Source organism: Orycteropus afer, unplaced genomic scaffold (genome assembly GCF_000298275.1).
Source record: "Orycteropus afer afer isolate SDZICR_OR568_19922 unplaced genomic scaffold, OryAfe1.0 scaffold00234, whole genome shotgun sequence".
NCBI lineage: Eukaryota > Metazoa > Chordata > Mammalia > Tubulidentata > Orycteropodidae > Orycteropus > Orycteropus afer.
Window position 1 is genome coordinate 2205504 of NW_006921821.1, and position 25235 is coordinate 2230738.

Sequence of the window (25235 nt, forward strand, 5' to 3'; positions counted from 1 at the left end):
AAAAAAAAAAAAAAATTATTATTCCTGGTCCATATCACATATCCAACTGCTCAGTGGATATCTGCACTTATATATTTTACAAGGATATTGAACTTAAAATATGCAAAGTTGAATCTTCTATCTTTGTTATCCAGATATGATCTACTTCCTATGTTCCAAATTTCGGTGAATGACAGTATCTCCACTACGGTGTCCAAGCCAGAAACTAGGGTCTTTCTATATTGTTCCATTCCCCCAGCTTCTCTCTCCTAATGGCAATGAAGACTTATCCCCTAAATATTTGTAAAGTTACCCCCCTTTTCTGCATTCAACCAGATATTTGGAATCAAGCTCAATCCCCTCCTTACTGTGCTCAATGCTAACATCAGAGGAACTTTCTGAAATAAAAAGCCCATCATTTTATTACCTGCTAAAAGCCATCTATAGATTTCAGGACCAAGTCCAGCCTCCTTACACCAGCAGACAGAACTTTCAAGGCTTTACTTACCAACCTTTCCACTTGAATCTCCTCATATCCATGACCCCTCTCCCACTCTATGACTACAATTGTTTTAAAACTACAGAGAAAAGGAACAAGACCTGTGTATCATGCCATGCCCTGTATGAACAAGGATGCTTGTTCTTACTGGCTGCTGTGTTGATGAATCCACATAGGATGGTGCCTGCACATAATATGAACTCAATGCTATTATCATTGTTGTCTGCCATAATAGTAAGAAGTAGTCTTCTTTCTTGTATCTTCCAGATACGTCAGTATGTCCGTTGTTGTTATGTGCCATCAAGTCGGACTCGACTCATAGCGACCTCTCCTTGGGTTTCCAAGGCAGTATCACTATGGAAGTAGACTGCCCCATCTTCCTTCCGAGGAGTGGCTTGTGGATTTGAACCGCCAGCCTTCTGGTTAGCAGTCAAGTGTCTTAGGCACTATGCTACCAGAGCTCCTAGTACGTCAGCAGCCAGTTCTAAAAATTTCTGGGTGAGTTAAATGATTTGTAAGATTTTGCAGTTTTATGTCTGACCTTTGTGGGAAGACATATGATTCTTATGCTATTTTGGCATGATATGGTTTGTATAGTCATCAAAATCAAAGCCATTTACTCTAACTTTTGTCCTATTATCTTGAAGCCTATGTGGTAAAAAAAAAAAAAAAAAAATGTTTATCATAGCCACAGATATGTCCTAGTCATAAAGGGTAACTCAGTAACAGAGTATTTTTGTACATCTGAAGCAACCTGGCAAACAATAAGATATGAGTACGTTTTTGGCAAGAGCTAAGGACTCACCTTTTCTTCATTACCAACACAACTCCAAGAAATATAATAACAAATAGCAAGATGCCAGCAATGACTCCAGCAATTTTAACTGTATGGTCGGTTTGTTTCTCAGGCTCTGGGACCGGCTTTGGAGTGGCAGCTCCTGCAGATGAAAGGAAGTGAAAAAGGAGAGAGAGTGAGTAAGAGAGAATAAAGATTTTACTTTTTTCCCACCCTCATTTCTGCTGCTGCATTTAACAGAGTAATGAGACTTATCAGAGCCAGCAGACAGATAAGCTTTGATTTTTAAAAACAGCTTTCATACGTACTGAAAGGAGTTAAGTATTCATATTGTTCTTCACTATTTTAATAAACCATAACATAAGGTGGATAGCACATCCATGCCTGACCCTTTCATAGGAGCCTATTCTTGAGCACCGTTTTTATATTTTTATCATCTCTATTGGTTCCCTGCTCTTTCCGCTGTTTAAAAACTTGCTCACAATAGCTATCCTAAGCCTTTATCCAAATTTGATTTACTGGAACATTTTCTTCAAATATTTTTCATAAATTAAGCAGTAATTCCTTAACATATTAGTCCAAACACCTGGAAAAGTGAGATAAGCTCATTTACCATGCATTTCACTAGCAATTGTTTTTTTTTTTTTTTTTTTTAAACACAATATAGGGCTCCCTTCCTCTCTTGCATTTGGAAATCTAAATCTAGGTCACATCTGGTAGGCAAAAGACTCCTTCTAAGCAGTTTATTCACAAGCTGGGGAGCAACACTGGCATCCACATTTCATATCTGTTTAAATTAGATAACTATGGCCTTACAGTGGCAATGGTCTTAGCCATCTCCACCCCCACTTTCTGAAACACTGTCCATACTGTTTACAGTGTTATGTGATAGAACATCACATCCACGTCTGATGAAAGATCCATTTCTTCCACTGAATGTGTTCAGGATAAAAATTATTAGAACTGTGATGTTCAATTCACTAAACAGAAATCCATTTGTTAAGGAACTCCACTTTTTAAATCAGAACATGACAGTGCTCTCAGCATCTGAACTACCATGTTGCCCTTATCAGGCAAATGGATCACTCTAAAAACAGGAATTTCATATTTAAATTTATCACCTAAGAACTTTCTTTTTGTTTTTGTTGGGAAAAATGTAATCCAAACTCAGTTCTTTCCTACCCTTTCATTGGGTTTTCCATCTGATTCTTACAACATTTAACTACACTTGTGTCTATGTCCTTGTACATACCAGACTGTGAATATTCACCAGAATTATCACCCAGAATTAAAGACTATCAAGCTATAATTTTTCATTGTTTCTCTGTTTCCATTGGTAGCATACAAATTTCTTTGAAAACTTTTACTCATATTGCAAGCAAAAGATTTTATAAAAGAGATTGCCTGTGCTGAATACCACAGTGCCCATCACAGTAAGGAAGCTGGTAAGGTCAGGTGAAAGCATGAGGCAGGTGACTCAAGGGGAAGTGATCATCTGAGGTTCCAGTACAAATGTTCTTCCAATCAAAGTGACAATCACAATGAAAGCAATTGTGATGTTTGAAAAAAAAAAAAAAAAATGAAACTTTAAAAAACCCTTCTGGAAAATTCTTCACAAGTCATTGTTATTTCTGACAACTTTAAAGAGGATGTCCTGTTAATCTATTTAAGCAAAGATTCCTAAACTAGTTTTCCAGCTAAATTTTGAATGGACTAATGTTAGGAGCTCTGGTAGTGTAGTGCCTAAGGCACCTGACTGCTAACCAGGAGGCTGGCAGTTCAAACCCACCAGCCACTTCTCGGAAGGAAGGTTGGGCAATCTACTTCCACAGTGATACTGCCTCAGAAACCCAAGGAGGGGTTGCTATGAGTCGGGGCTGACTCGACGGCACATAAAAACAACAACATTAGTGATTTTTTTATTGTAACAGCTTCTGACAAACCCCACTCCAATGTACCACTGGAACATATAACCAGTTATATATTAGTATATTTCAAGGATATTATTACATTAAATAAATTTGTAAGAAAATGTTAAAGATAAAATGTAATAAAAAGATGAAGAATAAAAGTGGGACAAAATAAAAATCATCCATGTAAAAAGAAGTACCAAAAACCCCAAGCAGCTGCTGACTCATGGAGACCCCAGGGGGTCAGAGGGAACAGTGCTCCAGGGGGTTGGCAATGGCTGAATTTTCAAAAGGAGATCAACAGGCTTTTCTTCCTAGGCACCTCTAGGTGGACTTGAAATTTCAAATTTTAGATTAGCAGCTGAATGCACCATCCTGTATAATATATGTAAAAATCCAAAAAACTAACTAACTAAATAAATAAAACTAATTATTTCCACTTTTTATTTTTATCTATTAGAAAACTTAACTTTCAAAACATAAAATCATATTGCTTTTATACTTCAGTATGTTGGCATGCTGGGAACCATTGTTTTTATCTCACTACTTACAAATGGCTGGTACTCTAAATATATTTTCTAAACAAATGACTTACTAAGTGTTCTTATAACAAAATTATGTCAGTTAGCACCATATTTGGGAAAGAAATTATTTAGAAGAAACTTACTTCACTTTCAAAATTTAAATATAAAATATCACCAATGGTAGTAATCAAATAAACAATAAAAGAAAAGTATGTCCAGTTAATGTTCAAACAACTTGTGTTTGACCTGAGCCGCAGGAGAGCTGGTGCATGCTTCTGCATCCCCTTCAGCCAGGCAAGGGGATCTCACCTCAGCCTCCAACCACTCTCTGTAAGCAGCAAGAGCACTGCCATGCTGATGTCATCTAGTATTATCATTCTCTAGTCCTTACTTTTAATTCATTTCATATTGCAGGTCAAGAAAATGAAATGATCTTTCTCTGCATGACATATTTGCAATATGATTGTGGCAGCAATCATGCAAAATGGAGCAGTGAGTGGGGAGGGAGGGGATGCCCGACACTGTCTGTGACAGACCTTCCTGCCTCCTAGTTGAGGTGGTACTGTCAGCTTACAGAGATTTCATTTGAGGTAAGGTATTGACACAGCTATTAGGGTTTAGGACTACTCTAGAGAAGCATCAACATAAAAAATAAATTTGGGATGAAATAAATCCCAACCATCAGATGCTCTGAGGGCTCATCTGCTCAATGTGCTCAGGGAAGTGAGTTCCATTAATTCTGGACTCTAGGTGTGGACAGTTCTTGCCTTCCTCTCGTTTGCTCTGGCCCTCTAGCCTTTCTGAAATGGGCACCTTGATGTGCTTCTCCTCAGAGAGGATGCTCTTCTCCCTGTTTTCATTTCTGTGGAAACATGTGGTTGTGGTTATGAGGTATCAGTCAGCCTTGAACAGAGTATAACTTGTGACAGAATGTGATAGCTTTTTCCCCTTACCCAAATTTATGAATTTAGAAATACCACTGAAAAACTACTTGGCAAGAAGAGTTGTTGACATATTTCTCCCTCTCCCCCTCCTGTTATTTTCTTGCCAGAGTTTTATTCTTTTTTATTATTTTAATAAATAAAGGCATTTCCCTTTCTTCTTATGTGCTTTTCATTCCATTTAAAGAGAATAAATTAGATCATGTATTTAACAGTGGGCATTATATGGCCTTGATCATATGCATTAAAAATGATGAATAAGCTAAATATTACAGAGAGACAGAGGGTGAGTTGCTGCTAGCACAAGGGAGCACGATGCCACAGACGCCCACTCTACAAGCTCCCACTTACAAACCTGGTTACTATTTTTTTAAATGATCAAGATAATTTTAAAAAGGGTGAACATCCAATCAAAAGACATTATTTAAAGCTTAGACAAAATGTCTAGTGTGAAAAATCTCAAGACAAGGGAATGATTAGCCAAACTAGTTTTGGTTGGTTTTCAACCTGGGAAAACAGTCAGTTTTGGCCCAGTGTCCACTGTTAAATTAAATAGCATCAATAAGCCAAGCAGAGAACACAATGAGTTCAGCCACTGGACTGAGGCTGGCCCAATGCTGACTACTGAATTGGCCATCTAAATTCTTTGTGAAGATCCAAGGACAAACGTGCAGGAAGCCATGAAGGCTGCCTCGGATACCTGGAGCTACTGATCACACTCCCTGCATCACCAAGACTCAAAAGACCTTGACAGAATGGAAGCCTTCTTAAAGAGCAGCAGTTTGTTGCCTACAACCTCTGCATAATGGCGACTGGTTCTAGGTTGGCCTTGAATGTGAAGAAAAATCAGTACTGGTTTTCATTTACTCAACAGATATATATTGAGCACCTACCACATGCCATCTTGTATTTCAAGCCTGCAGCAGAGAACAAATGGACATAAACAAACCTTCTGTCCTCACAGGATATGAGCCCTGGTAGTGCAGTGGTTAAGCATTTGGCTGCTAACTGAAAGACCTGTAGATTAAACCCACCATCTGTTAAGCAGGAGAAAGATGTGGCAGTCTGCTTCCATAAAGATTACAGCATTGGAAATCCTATGGGGCACTTCTACTCTTTCCCATAGAGTTGCTATGACTCAGAATCAACTTGATGGCAATGGGTACAGGTCCTCATAAAACTGATACCCTTGGGAGGGAATGCAGACATAGATTTAAACAAATAATATATACTGCATGTTAACTAAGGAGCTCTAGTGGTGCAGTGCTTAAGGCATTTGACTGCTAACCAGAAGGCTGGTGGCTCAAACCCACCAGCCACTCCGTAGAAGGAAGAGGGACAATCTACTTCCATAAAGATTTACTGCCTCAGAAACTCAATGGGAATCATTATGAGTTGGAGTCGACTCAATGGCAGTGGGTTTTTTTTTTTTGGAATGCTAACTGGTGCTACTGTTACATGCTATAGAAAAGTCGAGTGGAGTGGGAAGTTGCTAGTAAAATTGGGCAGTCAGAAGTTATTGAGAATTTATATTTGAGCAGAAAAACTTGGAGGAGGAAAGGAAGCAGGATACGCTGATATCCACGGAGAAGCACTGCAGGCAGGGGGACTAAAAAACAAAAAAAGCTTAAGATGAGAATGTGAAATGCTGAGGCATGATTGGAGTGGAGTAGCTGTGGGAAAGTGGTGGGACATAAAGTCAGAGAGCTGGGGGGCAACTGCCTTATACTTTAAAAGGATCATAGTAGCAGCAGTGCTTAGAACAGACCATAGGGTCAACAGTAGAAGCAGGGATGTATCTCAGTTATGAAACTACTGCAGAAATCCACATGACAGCTTATGATAGTTAGGAATGAAATTGCAGAGGGAGGTAAGATACAGTCAAACTTGGGATATGTTTTGAAGGTTGAGCCATCAGTATTTATTGCTAACTTGGATGTGGAGGGTTTAATATAGCATCAAGGTTTCTGGCATGAATGACTGCAAAAATGAAGTTGTCATTTACTGACATGTACAAGACAGTGGGAGAAGTAGGTTTGGGGAGCTAGGTGGGGAGATTAGGGGTTTGGTTTTGGGCAAGTCAAGCTTGAGATATCAGATATTCAAAAGGAGAAACTAAGTAGGCTGTTGGATATTCATGATTATAACATAAATTGTGGCATTGCCAGCAAAAAAGACGGTCTTTAAAGCCTTGAGACTACATGAGAGTATGTAGAGACACAAAGTGAGAGGTTGGGTAAGGAGGAAGAACCAGAAATGGAGGCTGAAAAGGAATAGTCAATGAAGGAGGAACAAAGTCAGGGAGGAGGAAGAAACACATGTGAATGTGGCAACTGTTCTAGGACTTTCCTGAGAATGGTGCATACATGTGGAGTAGTCAGAGTGTCAGATAAAGTTTCACTTATTTAAGATTGGAGAAATAACAGCATCTTTGAATGTTGATGCTCACAGTTTTGGTTCTCTAGTGCTGCTCTAACAGAAAATACCACAAGTGGATGGCTTTCACAGCAGGGATTTATTCTCTTACCGTTTTAGAAGAGTAGAAGTCCAAGTTCAAAGTGCCAGCTCTAGGGGCTGAGTGAAGGCCCCTTGCCCTTGGGCTTCAGCTCTACCTCTTGCTTCTGACTCACTGAAGCTGGACACATCTCTTAACTCAGACAGCTGTTGGCTGCCGAGGCTGACAAACCCAAGGTCAACAAGTAAAATGGCACAATCCCAAAATTATCAAGCAACACAGCAGGTCACCAGTTCAAGATCAGAAACAGTCTCAAGATTGGCAGACAACAGGGCAGGCCACTGAGATGAAGACTTGGCTACATGCAGGGTCCAAGCATGTCAAAAAGTTCAGAGACCTGTCTCAAAGCTGTCTTATCATATACTGGAAGCAAACCACAGCCCCAAGACAGCTGCTCACAACAGATTCCACTATGGAGTTGATTATCAGTCTCATCATGGGGAACAACTACATCCAGCTGTCCAGCCACTCAAAACCAGGCCCAGACAAGTTGACACACAACCTTAACTGCCACACTCATGATGCAATGGAGAGAGAAAAGCTGATGCAGGAGAGAGGGAGGATGAATGCTGCACACTGTGAAGAGGCAAGCAGGCATATGTACACCCTGAGGTGCTGGCTCACTCAGGAGGCAAACTGTTCCCTCAGAGTAAATGAACGGGAGTCAGACCACATGGCCTCAGGTGCTCTGCAGCAACTAGATGTGGGAACACATGGTGGAACACTTTAATGATTTCCTCTGATTGCTTCATTTTCCAATGAAAGGGGAAGCAAGATGGTCAGGTGAGATCAAGGGTGAGGGAGGAAGTATGGGAAAACAGAGAGAGGATGTTCTGGAACAGTTGTCTAGAAGAGTGAATGGACAAGGATGACCATATATAGAATTTTTCTGGTGACTGACCTTGAGCTCCAAGGAGCTCTGGTGGTGCAGTGGTTAAGGCATTTGGCTGCTAACCAAAAGTCAGTGGTTCAAACCCCACCAGCTGCTCAATAGGAGAAAGATGATGCAGCTGCAGCCTGCTTCTGTAAAGATTTGTAGCCTTGGAAACCCTATGAGGGTTGCTGTGAGTAGGAATCAATTAGATGGCAGTGAGTTTGGTTTTTGGTTTTGGCCTTGAGTTCCACAGAGCACAGAGAAGGGTTTTGAGAGTTGGAGAGTGGAAGGAGATAGAGTTGTACAGAGTGGTATGGGGTAAAGGTCTAGGGGAAGAGGGACAAGTCGGACAACTGGGCTTCTTGTGATAAAGGGCATAATGAGACAAATCCTGATGATCTCAAAGCAGATAGTGATGGTGAGAGTGTATGTTGGACATAGGGGAAGGTTATCCAGAGCATTGGAAACTTTCTTTTCCATTCTTCATAGTCAGGATGAGGAAGGAGACGAGGAAGGGGGAAAGGCAGAGGTTAACACAGAGCTACAAACCAAAGGTGGGATTGGGAGTTATCAGTGACCGTATTAGTGGTATAGAAGCATTTCTGGGACATCCATACATTACCATATAACTATAATGGATATGGTGAACAGGTATGTTAGGGAATCCTGTTCAGATGATATACCTAATCCTCGCTTTCAAAATCTTCAAGTTAATAACTTTATTGAGTACCTTTTATGCTCAACTACCACCCATTTGTCAGTTTACTGTAATGTGGTGGTTTGCATGTTGCTATGATGCTGGAAGCTATGATGCTGGTATTTCAAACACCAGAAGGGTCCCTGATGGTGAATAGGTTTCAGTTGAGCTTCCAGACTAAGCCAGTCTAGGAAGAAAGATTAGCCAATGAAAACCTTATGGATAACAATAGAACATGGTCTGACTTGCTTGCTTTGGACACATCATCAGAAGGGATCAAGCACTGATGGAAGACATCATGTTTGTTTGGTTTAGAGGGCCTATGAAGGCGTTAGAGCCCCTCATTGAGACGACAGGCACAATAGCCACAACGATGGACTCAAACATGTTGGTGATTGTGAAGATGATGTAAGATGTTTCAGTCTGTTGTACAAAAGATCACCACGAGTAAGAGTCAACTCAACGGCAGCTAACATTTATGCTCAAGGTACAGTAACTAAGTTCTGCAGGGGATTCAAGTTGAGTGAAAAGATCTTCACCTCATCCTTCAGGGAATTTATCACAGTGAAAAACACAAGAAGCCTAACTGAATGCCATCGGTGAGATACAGAACCTGATCGACTTGAGTAGGGAAATATGAAGAAGGAGATTAAGGAGGCCTCTCTGTCAGTGCCTTACACACTAGGTCACTAGAGCTCCTTCTTTGGCAGAGGTAGCATTTAAGAAAGGGTTTGAAGAATGGGGCAGATTTCAAAGGTAGGTTGGAAGGATGCCTCTCGTGAGCCAAGAAAAAGAGGTGAGGAGCCAAAAGAGTGTTATGTGATCATATCTAGTTTAACACGGCAGTGGCTCAGGAATAAGTTGGGGAGTAGTGGAGAATAGGGCTTGAAGAACTGAGACATCATGGGGTAGAGGGCATTGTTTAACAGTTATAACAGCTTGTACTAAGTTTAATAAACAAGGGATCACAGAAAATAACAGAGCTGTGAGTTGAGAATATTTGGGCAATAACACACTGGCTTAACTGAAGGAGCAAAAGTTAGGAAATTCAAACTCATCCAAATGAGTCTCAGGTAGTAGTGTGAGTAGCTGGTGAATGGTGGTGCCATCTATGGAAACACTGTGTTGGTTTCATGCTGGGAGAAAAAGGGTGTTTGGGTTCAATGTCTGAACTGAACCCAAGTAACAAACTACTCCATTCTTACAACATGCAAAATGTTTCAGTGTCAAACTAAATACCTAAATATCATTTCTCTTTGGAGGAAAAAGAGAGAAAGAAGTTGGGAACAGTAACTTTAAAAGAGAAACTGAGGAGGCTGAGAAACCGTATGAGGTAAGAGAGGAGATAAACTGAGAGGAGATAAAATGAAAGTTGTGGAAATGTGTAAAAATCTTGTTTACTGAAGTGTGTTTCAGAGAGCACCGGTACCAAAAGACACTCTAAACTTTCAATTGAGTAAGCCGTGGTCACTCTGCACCACCACTTCTATGGTTTTTATGGAATAGAGAATCTATTTGAATTAATTTACCTAGGTTTATTTTGACCCTTTGCAGAGGTAAATTCTATTCCTTTCCTCTTTCCTTTTCTTCCCTACTTTTGCCTCTTTTCTTTCCTTTTTTTATTAAATAGCAACATGCTTGTTTTAAAGGTTATTGTGACACAGTTCACTCAAGTCCTGTTGCTTGGAAAATAGACTCCTTGCAGTCTGCATTTTGTCTTTTCAGATGTAACCTAACGTTATACATGATCTCAAAATACCTCCAAGAATTTTCATTTAAATTACATATCATTGTTTTTCTTCCCGGGAATGCAAAGTCAATCACTACTCCTAGAATCATCTACATTCACACTTTATGTGACAATTTATAACCTGATTATGTTTTTGAATTTATCACTCTTCCTTTGTCCCTGATTTCCACTGTGGTGCATGCAGAGCATTTGCAACTTACAAGTAATAATCAGAAACATAATTTTTCATATAAAACTGAGATAGTGGATTGTTTGATATATACCTTCTCTAAAAAATTAATCTACTTTTTATTTTTGTTCTAATTTCATGACAGTTATTGCTCTCATTTATTGATCTGACTGAGACCCTGTGGATAAGATGATCTATCAAAATCTTATCACTTACTATCTGGACACTAAAGTGTGCAGGGAATTATTAGTACGATTACTATTCTGATGAAATAGCTTTACTTTTTTCCATTTGCCTATTTCAAATCATGGCCAAATAATAAAATGAGGAAACAACTTGTCAATAATAAGCTGTATGCCTCTTTCATATGTAGTGAATAATCATGACTGCTTCTGAAATAGCTGTTTTTGAGCATGCACTAGTTAAGAGTGGAAGTTTCCAACAGTTTATTTGAAAATATTAAAATCACAATCTACTGTCCCTCTAATTGTTGTTCAGGCTGGGACAACATGAGGCCATGGTCAAGCTTATGTCTAGTTGTTAAAAGTTACGCCTGTGGGAAAAGGGACCATCATAGCATCCTGCACCAAGTTTTAATTTTGCACAAAAAGCTTTACAGCTTTCTCTTGCTGCCTGAATTTTTTCTCTTGCTATCTTACCAAACAGTAAGTATACTTATATGTTTGCTAGAATAATTAGTGCTTTTGAGACTCAGAAAATGTACCAAACACAAAAAACCAAACTCACTGCCATCGAGTTGGCTCTGACTCATAGCAACCCCTCCTTTGGAGGCAGTATCACTATGGCAGTAGATTGTCCAACCTTCCTTCCGAGGACTGGCTGGTGGGTTTGAACCTCCAGCCTTCTGGTTAGCAGTCACAGCAAACCACACACAGATGTATGACATATCTGTCACATAGCCTGTGAGCTACATATTCAAAGGGTGACCCCTAGAAATATAGTGAGGTTCGTGGTGTCTGAGCACAGCGTGAGGGGATCACATAATCTCTAGACTCTCATTTAGCATACCTGTAATTTTTTCACAATGAGGTACTTTTATATAAATCAATCTTATGTTAATTCAGATATTCTGTTCAATTTATTCTAGAACAGAGGTTTCTGATTTCAGAGCACTTTAGGAGGTCAGGTGGCATAGTACCCAAGGCATTTGACTGCTAACCAGAAGGCTGGCGGTTCAAACCCACTAGCCACTTCTCGGAAGGAAGATTGGGAGATCTACTTTCGTAGTGATAATGCCTCAGAAACCCAAGAAGGGGTCGCTAGGAGTTGGATACAACTCGACAGCAATGAGTTGTTTTTTTTTTTTTTTTTAAAGAGTCATTTGGAGAACTTTGGAAACATGCAGATGGCTGGGTTCCCTGGGGATTCTGGATCAAAGGTATGTGGTAGGACCCAGGGATCTATATTGACTTCCCTACACAGCATTAAGAAAAACCCAACTCTGAACAGTTGTTCCTTATCATAAGTGAGAAAGTTTTCCCCAGACTATGGTAATGTGGGAGAAGTATTTAACTGAGCTGTTATTTGTTAAATGCCCTCTAATATAGTAATACACCGTAGCTAGCCAGTACTCTTCACTGGTCTACTTGAAAAGCTCTTTTATATAATTAGGAGGCAAACTTGGTAGCCTAATTTTATGACTAGTCACAGTAAGACTGGAAGGTATTCTTAATTAAAAAGACATTTAAAGGATGTTGATAAAATATCCAGATGCTACTAAATTACATAGGAAGGAAGAAGGCTAACCTTTTTGAAGACCTGTATTATATGCCAGGCACCTTATAGAACTCTCATTTAATACTATGAGCTATAATTAATGCCATTTTATAAATGAGGAAACTGAGGCAGCATAAGTAGTCAGAGTAAGCAGCTTGCCCTGAGTCAATGAAGAGATGAGTAATAGGGGCTAAACTCAGTATCTACTTGTGTCTGACTGTGAAAGCTATTCTTATTCCACTGTACCACAGTGTCCTCGGTAACACAGAAGAACTGAAGGATTCCTATTATCATTGTGGAAGACGAGACTCAAGTTCAAAATTCGTTTGATAAGTCTGTAAAGTGGAGAGCCTAACGAAAGAATGAAAAAAAAAAATGTGTAAAGCAATGCAATAAGGAAATAAAAATTCCATAATAAAAATAAGATAAACTTACGATTTTATGGGCAGAAGTGCAGAAAACAAAGACCTGGAAATAGAGTCAATGCATTTCTGGAATTTACTATAGGAATGACATGTAAGTAATTCTTCTAGTGGATTCTAGAGTAAATATGCTGATCAAGGTAGAGATGATGGGAGATATACAAATGACTGCTAGGGTAGAAAAGAAAGATTATGAAGAAAAACAAAAGGAATGAAGGTAATTTATCTAACCTAGGGGAAGACTGGCAGGTGCCATAACACCATCTTCCACTGGAGCTTTTCAACAGTAGAGCTATTTCTCTATTCACATTTTGATTGTAGTGATTAACAGAGTGTCTCTGACATAGTAAAACAACAACAAAAAAAAAAACCAAACCCACTGTCATGGAATTGGATCCAACTCATAGCGACACCTCCTTGGGTTTCCAAGGAGGTATCACTATGGGAGTAGATTGACCAATCTTCCTTCCTAGGAGTGGCTCGTGGGTTTGAACTACCAGCCCTCTGGTTAGCAGTCACACTTGATAATTCCTTATTGAATGAATGTCTTAAAACTTATAAGTAGATCTTATAAGGAGAACAGTGTGTATATATGTGGAAGAATATGTTTTAAACATGCAGGCTTTGTCCTTGGAGACAAAGCTGGTATTACTTATCTTTGTAGCCCTCACATTACCTGGCCCAGAGGAAATGGAAAGACCACATTTGCTGGATCAAAAGTCTCTAGGTGCTTTACAGTAAACCTCTTACTCTTTTCACAGCCTGCTTATTCTTTTTCCATTTACATTAAAGTCCTCAGACATTGAGGAATGGGCATGAAAGGAAAGAAAAAAGAGGGAAAAGTCCAAGTGGAAAGTAAAGAGCATATAGGTCCTCTTTCGTGGTCTTTTCCCCACTGATCTGCAATATTTAAAGAATTTCTGGTTAAGAAGAGAGGCCTCTGGGGCTCCCTTCAGATGACATTATGTGGACATTAAAACAACCGACTGAGAAAGAAGAAAATGTCTGAACCTTGGCTCCTCTGAGTCTGCCAGAGATGGCAAGTAAACAGAAGAAGTGTTTTCTTAATATGCAGAAGGCAGATAAAACATTTTCCCGTAAATTATTGACCAAAGTTTCACCAATGATAAAATGAGATTAATAGAAAGAAAGAACATGGATATAAATGGTGGCAAAATATTCTATCTCCAGCATCCTAAGCAGTGAGATATATATCCCTCAATGACAAGACAGTTAACTGGGTACATATCAGAGAGACAAGAAATGAGTAACTGTCAAGAATAAAGTGTTAGGAACTCAATACTTGTAATGATTCAGTGGATAAAGACCATTTTTCATGATCATAAATGGAATTTGTTTTAGAAGTCTTTAAACTAGCCAAAATTTCTGCTAGAAAATAATTATATTGTATGAGGCTTTGAGAAAATAAAATAAAAGAGAAACTTTGAATGAGATAATGCTAATATGATTCAAACTATTAAGGATAATTTAATAAAATAGTTATTCTATGACCCTGTCATGGGAGCATTTTCTAACTTCCTTAATACTCACAGAATAAAGTAGAAGTCTGAAAATTTCCTTTATTAAGCTCCTAAGAGAGTTTATGAATATATGCAAATCACTCTTATGTTCTGGCATGCTCTTTATCAGCATACACACATGTGTATTGTGTATGCATATAAACATACATCTGTATTTTAGGAAATTACTCAAAGACATGTAAGAAGAACCCACAAACAGGCAATATCGTCTCAAAGATATTTTCTTACCATGTTTCTTACCATGTTTACCACAGGAATAATTATATAATCTTGAGCAAAAAAGACAAACTGCTGTAGGGACAACACCTATGTAAAACTAGACAAAAATTGGTATGCCAATATATGTTTTGGCCAAGAGCTTCAACTTGAATAAACTACATTATAATTAACCCAAGATTAATAATTCTACCATCAGCAATACCAATATGTAAATGATGTAGATAAAAATGAACATCAATTACATCACTAAAATGATGTATTGCTTCGATATGTACTAAAGTAAATGGGAAACACATGAGATATTGATAGATGTGCTGAACAGATACCAGTTATTATTTCCAAGGCAGGTGTCAGGCTTATTTTCAAATAGTGTTTCTCAGAGATAATTATTTACTCTTCTAAATAAAAACATTATGTTGAAGAAAACTTGTGGCTAAGCCTCACTTCTGAGTAAGGCTTCTCACTCCCTTACACACTCTTTGCATTTTTCCAGTCCATATCCAATGTCTGAAAAGTTATTAAATGAGGTAATCTAAATCCATCTTGGTGGTATTTTATTAAAACATATCCACTCATGCTCTCTTGAGAATTGCTGTTATTGAATGACAAGCACAAAAAAAGATGTCCACATTAAACCAAGGACACTGAGGAATAGAGAAACCCCAAATGACCAAGTCAACAAAGGGAGCCTAGTGTTTTATTCAGTGTGCTGGACTATAAGGAAGCAAAGAATAGGTTATATACTGCTTTTGGCTATTACTGCTTCAAATAAAGTAGTTTCATTTGAAAAATACAATAACTTTTTTCATCATTATTATCACTGCAATCATTGCCAGGAGCAGGATAAGAGCCTGGGTCCTGCTGATGCTGTTTATATCCCAAAGATAGGCAACTAGAAAACAGCATTGGTTGGGGACTCATTAGAGGTATTGACATAGTGTTCTTCTCATGCTCCGGTGCTCTTGGAGACCACAGCACTCTATAGTGTTCATGTAAATAATAACCACTATAGCATCAAGAAGCAGCCCTGGTGGTTCAGTGTTTAAGCATTTGGCTAAGAGAAAGGTCAGTGGTTTTAACCCACCAGCCACTCTCTGGGAGAACAATGTGGCAGTCTACTTCTGCAAAGATTCCAGCCTTGGAAACTATATGGGGCAGTTCTCCTCTGTCCTGTGGGGTTGCTATGAGTCAGAATTGACTCAACAGAAACAGGTTTGGTTTGTTTGGTTTATAGCATCAAGAAATTCATTTTCCTGTAATTTCAGTTTTGGATCTGTCTAGAGGGCTACAGCATTCAAAATGGGCACTGGCAGTGGTGTGGGTAAATCATTTAGTCCTCCTGGGAGCCACCTGGGCCATAAAAACATCTCAAGGCACAAAAGAAACAACAACAACTGATGTTTCTTTGTGCTTACTCTGGGCCCAGTTTTGCATCAGCTACTTTACATATTGTACTAATTTCCCTACAGCCCAGTTTGAGGCTCATAAATAATATTCTCCCTGTTTTATGGCTACAGATGCTGATGTTTAGAAAGTTCAAGAAATTTGGCCACAAAGGCTGGATTTGAACCTACTACCTGATGTCACATAACAACAACAACCTGAAGTCTGGGGTCCCTTGGGTTAACACGTATGGCTGCTAACTGAAAAGTTTGAGTTCACCCAGAGGTGCCTTAGAAGAAAGGCCTGGGAATTCTGAAAACCCAGCCACAGCCCAGTTCTACTCTGATGTACGTGGGGTTGCCATACCTTGGAATTCACTTGATGGTAACTGGTTTGTTGTACTGTCTTTCTAAAGTAAATGCTTTCTGATCATATAAACTGGGATTCAGAGTTCCTGTGTGAACTAAACCATTAAAATCTCTTTCAGAGAGCTGCTGTTGTTGTTATATGCTGTGGAGTTGGACCTGACTCATAGTGACCCCTCCTTGGGTTTCTGAGGCAGTATCACTAAGAAAGTAGATTGTCCAACCTTCCTTCAAAGGAGTGGCTGGCGGGTTTGAACCACCAGCCTTCTGGTTAGCAGTCAAGTGCCTTAGGCACTCTGACATACTTGAAAACTGCCCTAGGAAGGGTGCCAAGTGGGTTTGAAAATGATCTGGGTTCTGATCCCAAGGACAGTCACTGTTCCCTGGGCTGACTACCTGAAGCTATGAGCAGGTCAAGGAGGCTTGACTCGCACGGATCTATTGTTGGTCTTTTCCCTCAGACAACTTTCCTGATGGAGAACTCTATTTAGATAGATAGCTAACTTAGCAAAGATGTGGCTTGAGACAAAATCAGACATTAAAAGCTCAACTTAAGATCCTGTCATACTGAAAATAACAATGATAATTCTAAAAGTAGTATGTATTGATGTATGTATAGGGAGGTTGTTTTTAACATTCTAGAATTTTAGGCAGCAGTCAGGGGGTTAGCCTAAGTCACCTACAACAAGCTGGAAATCTCTTTGGAGTCTGTTTTATCTTTTAGATGAAATATGCAAATGTTGCTGCTTACTCATAATATGTCATTTTTTTTTTTTTTTTTTTTTATCATCAAGTAGATTGATGCTGCTGCAAGATGTTTTATTTAGCCCTGATCCTCCAGGAAGGCCCAGGATCCATTCTGCAAATGCATGAGATCACGAAAGTATCTGGCCCCGTACTATGGTTTCAGACAGGTTAGTGTTCTCCCCCTACCCTCAGGACAACACCCCCAATGGAGAAAGGTTATTTGATTAAGACTGTACAATAACTAGGCTAGCAAAACTGTGGCTTGAGAAAGAATCAGACTTTAAAAGTCCAACCCAAGATCCTCTCACACTAAAAACAATAACATAGACAATTCTAAAAGAGGTGTGTATTTTTTTTTTTAATTGTGATTTGGATGAAAGTTTAGAGACCACATTGGTTTTCCATTCAACAATTCATATATACACACACACACACACACACATATATATACATACACACACACACATATATATATGTCTACATATATAGTGGCATTGATTGCAATTCCCACAGTGTAACGACACTCACTGTTCCCACTTCCTCCCTATGTTTATCATTCTTCCTTCATCCTTCTTTCTGCCTGCTTTAGCTTTATCCCTGGGCAAAGAGTGCCCTTTTAATCTTATTGGTAGATTGCTTTAATGAGTGCATGCGTTCCTGGTATTATTATTCACCTTATTGACCTGTTTATACTATGGCTGAAAGTTGAGCCACAGGGAGTGTTTTTAACCTATTAGAATTTTAGAGGTAAATTTTCTAAGGCTTTGGGCCCCATTCTCAGCCACTGGAGACAGTGGTCAAAAGTTCTGACACTGATGTGGTCCAGAAGGGCAGATAAAGCTTGTCTCTGTAAGCTGACATGCTTTTTCCCTTTTACTGTCTAGTCCTGACTTCTCAATTGGTTTCTACTTTTCTTCTTTTTTTTTTTACCCACTCCCTTGCCTATGCATATAGAAGTCTAACTAACCTGAGCCAAGTACTGGGTACTCCCACTTGCCTAGGAGGGCTGGTTGGGAAGTGAAAATGTTTTGAACTCTGATGCCGGTAAAATGTTTTTTTAAAGTTGGAGGAAATAAGAAACCTAAACTAGAGTTTCTGTACCAGGTTGCCTTCTTCCATAGCCCAGCCCTGTTCTCCTCCTCCTTCCCTCTTCCCTGTCTCTGCAAATCAACAGCTATTTCCTGAGTCATTTGTCATCCACTTAGTTCGGACTATAATTTTCTTGACTTTCAAAGAAGACTTTACTAGGATTTCTTTCTAATTTTTCTCTTTCACCAAGTTAATGTCTAACCTCTCACTTGGTTTCTTTTAAAGATCAGTAATGTATTTAAAATAAAAATTCTATTTTCACAAAGGAATTTTGTTTATTCTAATTCCACATCTCATGTTTTTTCCATCTCCTGGTGCTCTATTTCCTGCTGTCTAAGGAGATGAAGGAAATTCGGACTTCCTTTCCATTCTGATCAAATATACTGGATCACGCCAATACATATTTCCAAGGTACTCTTACAAATATGAGTATTTTACAGTAATCTAAAAATACTTAGGAGAGAGTAGTCAACCCAGAGTTAGCAGAAACCATCAGTATGTGAAACCCATCGTCTTTTGTTTACAAATTCTGAGTGAAGTTCACTGTGCTTTTGAGACACAAAACTGTCAGAATTAACATGTTGGTGCTTTGTGTAATAAATTGCAATATTATTTTTCAGAAGCAAGAAAAGGGATGAACATAAAAATATCACAATTGCTATCTATCACCAAGTAGTCAGTGAATAGCCACTATATGTCTACTTTTTAATATAGCAAATCTTCTTCTACTTCTATTAATATCAAGGATGAAGTAATTTAATTTTAATATAAAATAGGGATATATTTCCTTGTAGAAAAGGTGGAATAATTTATCAATACAAAATCTTTTCTGCAGAAATATTTAACAATTTTTGAAATTGCAAGTATTGTTTTTAACCATCATACTGTATACTTTACCAAAATCTTGGCTTATTATGAGCCAAGAAATTTTACTTTCAGCATTCCTTTTGGACATGTACAATCCACCAGATTAATATAAAAAATAAAAGAGAGACATTTTAAAATATAAGAGTATCAAAGTTAAAAAAAAATAAAGCAAGATTGTCATTTGTGCTTCAAGCCAGAAAATTCCATGTCTTAAGCAAATGAAGGACAGTTAAACAAACCACTTTATTTTTTATCATATTGGTGATAGTAAGAGAAAATATAAAAAGATATTGAATAATTGGGAATCTTTTATATAGAAATTCTTAAAGTAAATTTTTTCCATTTAGTAAAAATGGAAAACAAAACTGTTTCAGAAATGTGCAATATGTATCTTTTAAAGTATATTATTTTGGAAACCAAGTGCTTGATATTTAACTTGGTATTTCAACCCAAAAAATGACAAGGAAAAAAGAACTGCATCTCCCATGGCATTCCTGTAGCCTCTCACCATTTTCTTGTAACTATACTGCTTTATAGATGAAACTGCCATGGTAAAATGACAAATACAACACATAAAAGAGAAAAAAAGGGCAATAAATCACCAGTGACACCATAGCCCATTAAAATGCATTCAGCTGGTGGTGCAGAAAGAAAATTCTCCCCTCATTTTACATTCTTTCCAGCCGAAAAAGAAATTTCAGAATTCTCAAGCAACACTTGCAAGAGATGCTAAAATTCCAGCCAAATTCTCCTCGAGCTGTTTCTCTATTGGCCTCCATGGACAAAATACATGGCACCAGAATTTCCTGTTTATGGTTTCATGGGAAATGCACAGGAATGGAGCACATGAATTTTTAATCATTCATATTTATATGACACTACTTTTAATGAAAAACAAGACACAAATTTAGTGGGAAAATGGTAGTTCTTAATTCAGCCACTATTTTCAATAAATTGAGTACTAGCTTAAATAAAAAGGTTGGTCATTTTTATTTACAAGCAAACCTAAAGACTGCATTTTCTTTCCTCAGTTCTCATACAAAGTTCTCTAAAAAAAGGTTAAATCCAATCTTCTGACATTGAAAATGACTCTGGTCTCATACAAATATTATACTTTGAAGTACCACTGAATATATGTTATATTATTTCATTACCCACTTGTCATTATCACAAGTAGTTAACTATATAGGTATATTTGTTGTTACGGAATATATATGGAACTGTTTATGCTGGTCTTAACCATAACTCATAGATAGAAGTTCCTCAACAGCAAAGAGCTCATGCTACCCTTTCTTTGAATTCTGCACATCTTTTAACATAGAGCTAATTACACAGCAAGCCCTCCAAGAGGCTAAGTAGCTCACCATTGCAAATGATGAATGAATGAATGCTCCTGTTCTAATGTCTAGGACGGTAATACATACTTGGATCAGCTCAGAATGTAGCTCTAAAGCTAAGTATTTCAGGGGTTGAAACATTGTAACTCTTACTTCTCTAAAAACTGAACTGTATGCCCTGCACACAGCTATTAGGAGAAGGTAAACTAATGGCCATAGCCTTTTTTCTGTTGTATGTAATCACTGGGGTCCTGCCTCCTGTAATTCACTCATACTGACAGCATTCACATTTGGGGGCCCCATCTATGTTAGAAATGTTATTTTTCAAAAAAGAAAAAAATAGTGTGGAAGTTTGTTCACATCAATGGTAAACAGCTTTAATTTATAAATTAATTCATCTTGTTCGAAAATAATAGTTGGATTCTGAGTGCTTTTCAGGGGCTCAGCACTGTATGTGAGCTGAGAAAAATGTAAAGATATATATTAAAGCTCTTGCCAAAAGAAATGGCTGATTAAAATTGTGCTTTTGTAAATGGGTTGAACAACTGCCTGGTTTTATAAGTGAATTCTTATGAATAGAAGGATTTCTACATATTTATACACATATTTCACTGTAAACACAATTAACCTTTCCAGATACATAACTTTATCAGTCTAATGATTGAACTTGTCTTTCTATAATTTATTTTTGCTTTTCTTGTTGTTTTTGAGACTATACACAGCAAAACATACACCAATTAAATTTTTTCTGCATGTACAGTTCAGTGATACTGATAAATTCTTTGAGTTGTGCAACAATCCTCACCCTTGTTTTCCAGATTATTTCTCCTCCATTAACATAAACTCTCTGCCCTGTAAGTTTCTCGTCTAATCTTTCAAGTTGCTATTGTCAGTTTGATCCCATATAGACAGATCTTATAGACAGATCTCAAAAGAGCACAATGCTCAAGGCAGACATTCTTTACTAGTTAAGATAAACTATTGCTTGTTACGCAATCTACTTCCATAGAGATACTGCCTGGGAAATCCAAGGAGTGGTTGCTGTGAGTCGGATCCAACTCAATGGCAGTGAGTTTGTTTTTTGGTTTGGTTTATTGTATGGTTTTAAGAAGACTTCAGGGGGATATTTTTGGTTTAAGGTTTAAAGGTTATCTCAGGGCAATAGTTTCAGGGGTTTATCCAGCCTCCAAGGTTCCAGAAAAACTCCAGAGTCTATGAGAATTTGAAATCCTGTTCTGAATTTCCCCCCTTTTGATCAGTATTCTTGTATACAGAATCTTTGAATAAACCATTCAGTAATGGTTGGTGGGCACTCTCCAATTCTTTGGGGCTCATGGCAAAGGGGGCAGTTGTTCACGGAGGCGATCAGCCACACATTCCATTTTCTCCTTCCATCTCTGTCTCTCTTTTTTCCTCTGTTGCTCCAAATAGAGAACAACTATTGTACCTTGGATGGCTGCTTGCAAGTTTTAAGACCCCAGGGGCTATGCAATGAACTAGGAGGTAGAACAGAAGCACTGAACACAATATTATATCAATTAACTGGGATGTCCCATGAAACCATGACCTTAACCTCTAAACGAAATCTCCTGAGGTGTTTGTGTTTGGTTGAACATAGTGACTGAACTCTTAAAAGGATAAAATATAACTTCTGCAGCTAAAGGTGGTGTGATTTTATAATAATGCCCATCTATTCAAACAATACTGCTGTGTCCTTTGCTATATCCTTTATATTTTCTGTCAGTTTTGATTCATACGTATAAGTCAGTGAGTAGCTCTTAATAAAGTGGCTATCTCAGAAAATAGATTGAATGGCACCATTCCATTTTGCAATTATTAAAAATATTCCTTTGAAATGTCTTATCCTGTCCTTCAAATTCCCTATCTTGTGCTCTTCCATGCTGTTTGCAGACTCTCATTTATTCATGGCTGATACTGAAGCTTTATTAATTCTCAAACAAATAGTTCTATTCACTCTGCTCTTTTTTTTTCCTAGCAGGAAAAATGGACTGTCTTCCATTTCTTAAACTTCAGTATTTTTGCCTACTTCATTTCTCCTCCAATGTCTCTAGTATGTTTGTATTTACAACACAAACCTGAACATACCTGTCATTGTTATTAGTTGCTATTGAGCTGGCTCTGAGTCATGGTAATCATATGTATAACAGAAGAAAATGATGTGTGGTCCTGTGCCATCCTCATGACTGTTGGTATGTTTGAGTCCAAATCTGTTTGCCCCTCCATAAAAGATCTCAATTGCTTTCCACTGACCTCAAGAGCAACTTCCTTAATGTAATTTACAAGATTATTATGTCTGCCCACACAACTGGACTGTCCACCACACCTCCTTCTGTCTCTGCTCGCCAGCCACAATGGATTTTTTGCAGTTCTTCATATATGGCCATAATTCTTCCCCATCATGGGATGTCCATACCCCTCATTCCTCTGATTGACTGAACTAAAGTTTAAATGATTTAGTTCAGTGAATGACTATAACATTTTCAAGCCACATACAGTCCTCTCAGCTTATCAGGTTTGCTAAGATAGGATTTTAGGTACTTCTTCAACTTCCAGAGGAGCTTAAACCTTTCTTATGGCTCTTGCTAAAAGAAATGGCTGATTAAAATTGTGCTGTGTAAATGGAGGAGCTCTGGTGGTGCAGTGGTTAAGGCATCAGCTAACCAAAAGTTGGAATCCATCAGCTGCCCCATAGGAGAAAGATGAGGCAGTCTGCTTCTGTAATGATTTACAGCCTTGGAAACCCAATAACGCAGTTCTACCCTATCCTACAGGGTTGCTGTGAGTCAGAATTGACTCAATGGCAATGGGCTTTTTTTTTTTAGAAATGGGTTGACAAACCACCTGGTTTGTTTTATTTGCAGTAAAAATAATCTACCAAATTAAAAAATATCATATAAAGAAATGACATATTTTATAATTGAGTACCAATAAAATCAGTCAAAAATAGGCAGAGTAAGACAATTTCAAAAGTGTCTTGCCCTCAATCAAGTTTGTTCAAAATTTACTCACAATAGTGATAAAAGCAAACTCCAAATTCACTGCCATCAAGTTGAATCTGACTTGTAGTGACCCCTCCTTGGGTTTCCAAGGCAGTATCTCTACAGAAGTAGAAGCTATAAAATACCTAGAAATAAATTTAACTTTATTAAATATAAGAAAGATTGACTGGTATTCATTCATTCCTTGATGTGATGTTTTTGAATACCCCCTATGTGCCACTGGGGTACATTGGTAAAGAAGACTGACAGACAAATCCCATGCCCTATAGTCTGCATTCCAGGTGAAGGAAGACATGTAGTGATCAAGTATCTTAGAAAACAGCCAAGGGCTCTGAACAGAGTGATGGCTAGAGAGTGAATGCAGATCCACTAGCACCAATTCAGCCAGTGCTTAAGGGAGGTCTCTGAGGAACTGACATTTGGGAGGAATCCTGGATGTTGAGAAGACTTGATAATATGAAGACTGGGAGAAAGAGTTCAGACAAAAGGAACAGCAAGAGTGAAGACTCTGGTGCAGGACCAAACTTGGTGTTTGGAAAAACAGAAAGAAGATCAACAATGAGAGTGAGAAACTGATACCAGATGAGTGCTAAGTGCAAGACAAAACCAATCATGCAGGACCTTATGCCTTGACAAGAAATTTGGAATTTACTCTAAAGTCCATTACCTATTGCTGTTTAGTAGATTCTGACCCATAGTGACCCTGCAGGACAGAGGAGTACTGCCCCATAGGGATTCCAAGGCTATAAATCTTTAAAGAAGCAGACAGCCACATCTTTCTCAACTGGAGAGCTTGTGGGTTCAAACTGCCAATTTTTTTGGTTGTAGGCAAGCACTTAACTGCTGTGCTACCAGTGCTACACTCTAAGGACAGCAGGAAGCTATTTGAAGGCTAAGAAGAGAAGTAATAGGCAGTCCAGCTGCTATGCTGCCAATGAATTCATAGGGAGCCGCAGGGAAACTCAGAGACCAAGTGAAATGTTTGTGCTGTGGTCTAGGCAAGAGTTAGTGGCTTAGGCCAGGGTCGGGCAGTGAGGTGGTGAGATATCAATGAATGAGGAATATATGTTAGAGATAGACCTGACAAGATGGGCTTAAACAGAAAACCCTAAAGTCCTAAATAGAGAAATATATTATTTTTTTTCTCAGAAGACAACTTGCCCAGTCTCGAAGATGGTGGACTAGGCAGAAAGACTGCACAGACCCTCTTCAACAAAGAAAAGGGAAACCAATTAATACAGACACAGAAGATAATCCTTGACCCCTGAGCCTTGAAGGGAAGGATAAAGAAGTGGACTAAACCCCAACTAGCAGAAGAATTTGTGTGAAAATACCAAAAAAGGAGACAGACGGAGCTGCGGTCTGGCAGGGATCCTGAGTGATCCTGATGGCACAGACACCCTGGAGATTCCCGAGTGGAGGTAGGACTTAAGAATTAATCTAAAAATCACCCTGCTAGCCAGGGATTACATGGAGGACTCTACCGTGGCTGGGGAACAAATGGAGAAGGTGAAGAGAAAGGTGGACTGAGCTGTGGACTTTTGCTGGTCCGGAGGGTGCTGTCATTTTGAAGGTTTAAAAAGTGGCTTGACTATTTTAGATATTTAAAGAGACAGCGGTCTCGAAGATTCCTGGGGCTTAAGAACATGTTCTGCTTTCCAGCAACCCCATGGACATTCGGGACCTGCAAGACTAACAAGTTTTTTGAAAGTTATTTGATTGCAATTTGTGTCTAATTGAGTGGGAGACAACAACAGTCCCCGTAAGACACAACTACACCCACACCTCCTGCAACTTCACTTACTGAGCAACAGCCACTACCTCCTTCTCCACCAATGGGCCAATGATAAAAAA

General features: G+C 38.6%; 1 protein-coding gene across 1 annotated transcript in view; it reads right to left on the reverse strand.

The window, feature by feature from the left end:
• PTPRM (protein tyrosine phosphatase receptor type M) overlaps positions 1–25235 on the reverse strand; it is a 1084438-nt gene that overhangs the window by 384299 nt on the left and 674904 nt on the right. Inside the window, exon 15 of the mRNA XM_042782070.1 lies at positions 1284–1416. Within this exon, the coding sequence (XP_042638004.1) occupies positions 1284–1416 (133 nt within the window). The remainder of the gene's footprint in view (positions 1–1283; positions 1417–25235) is intronic.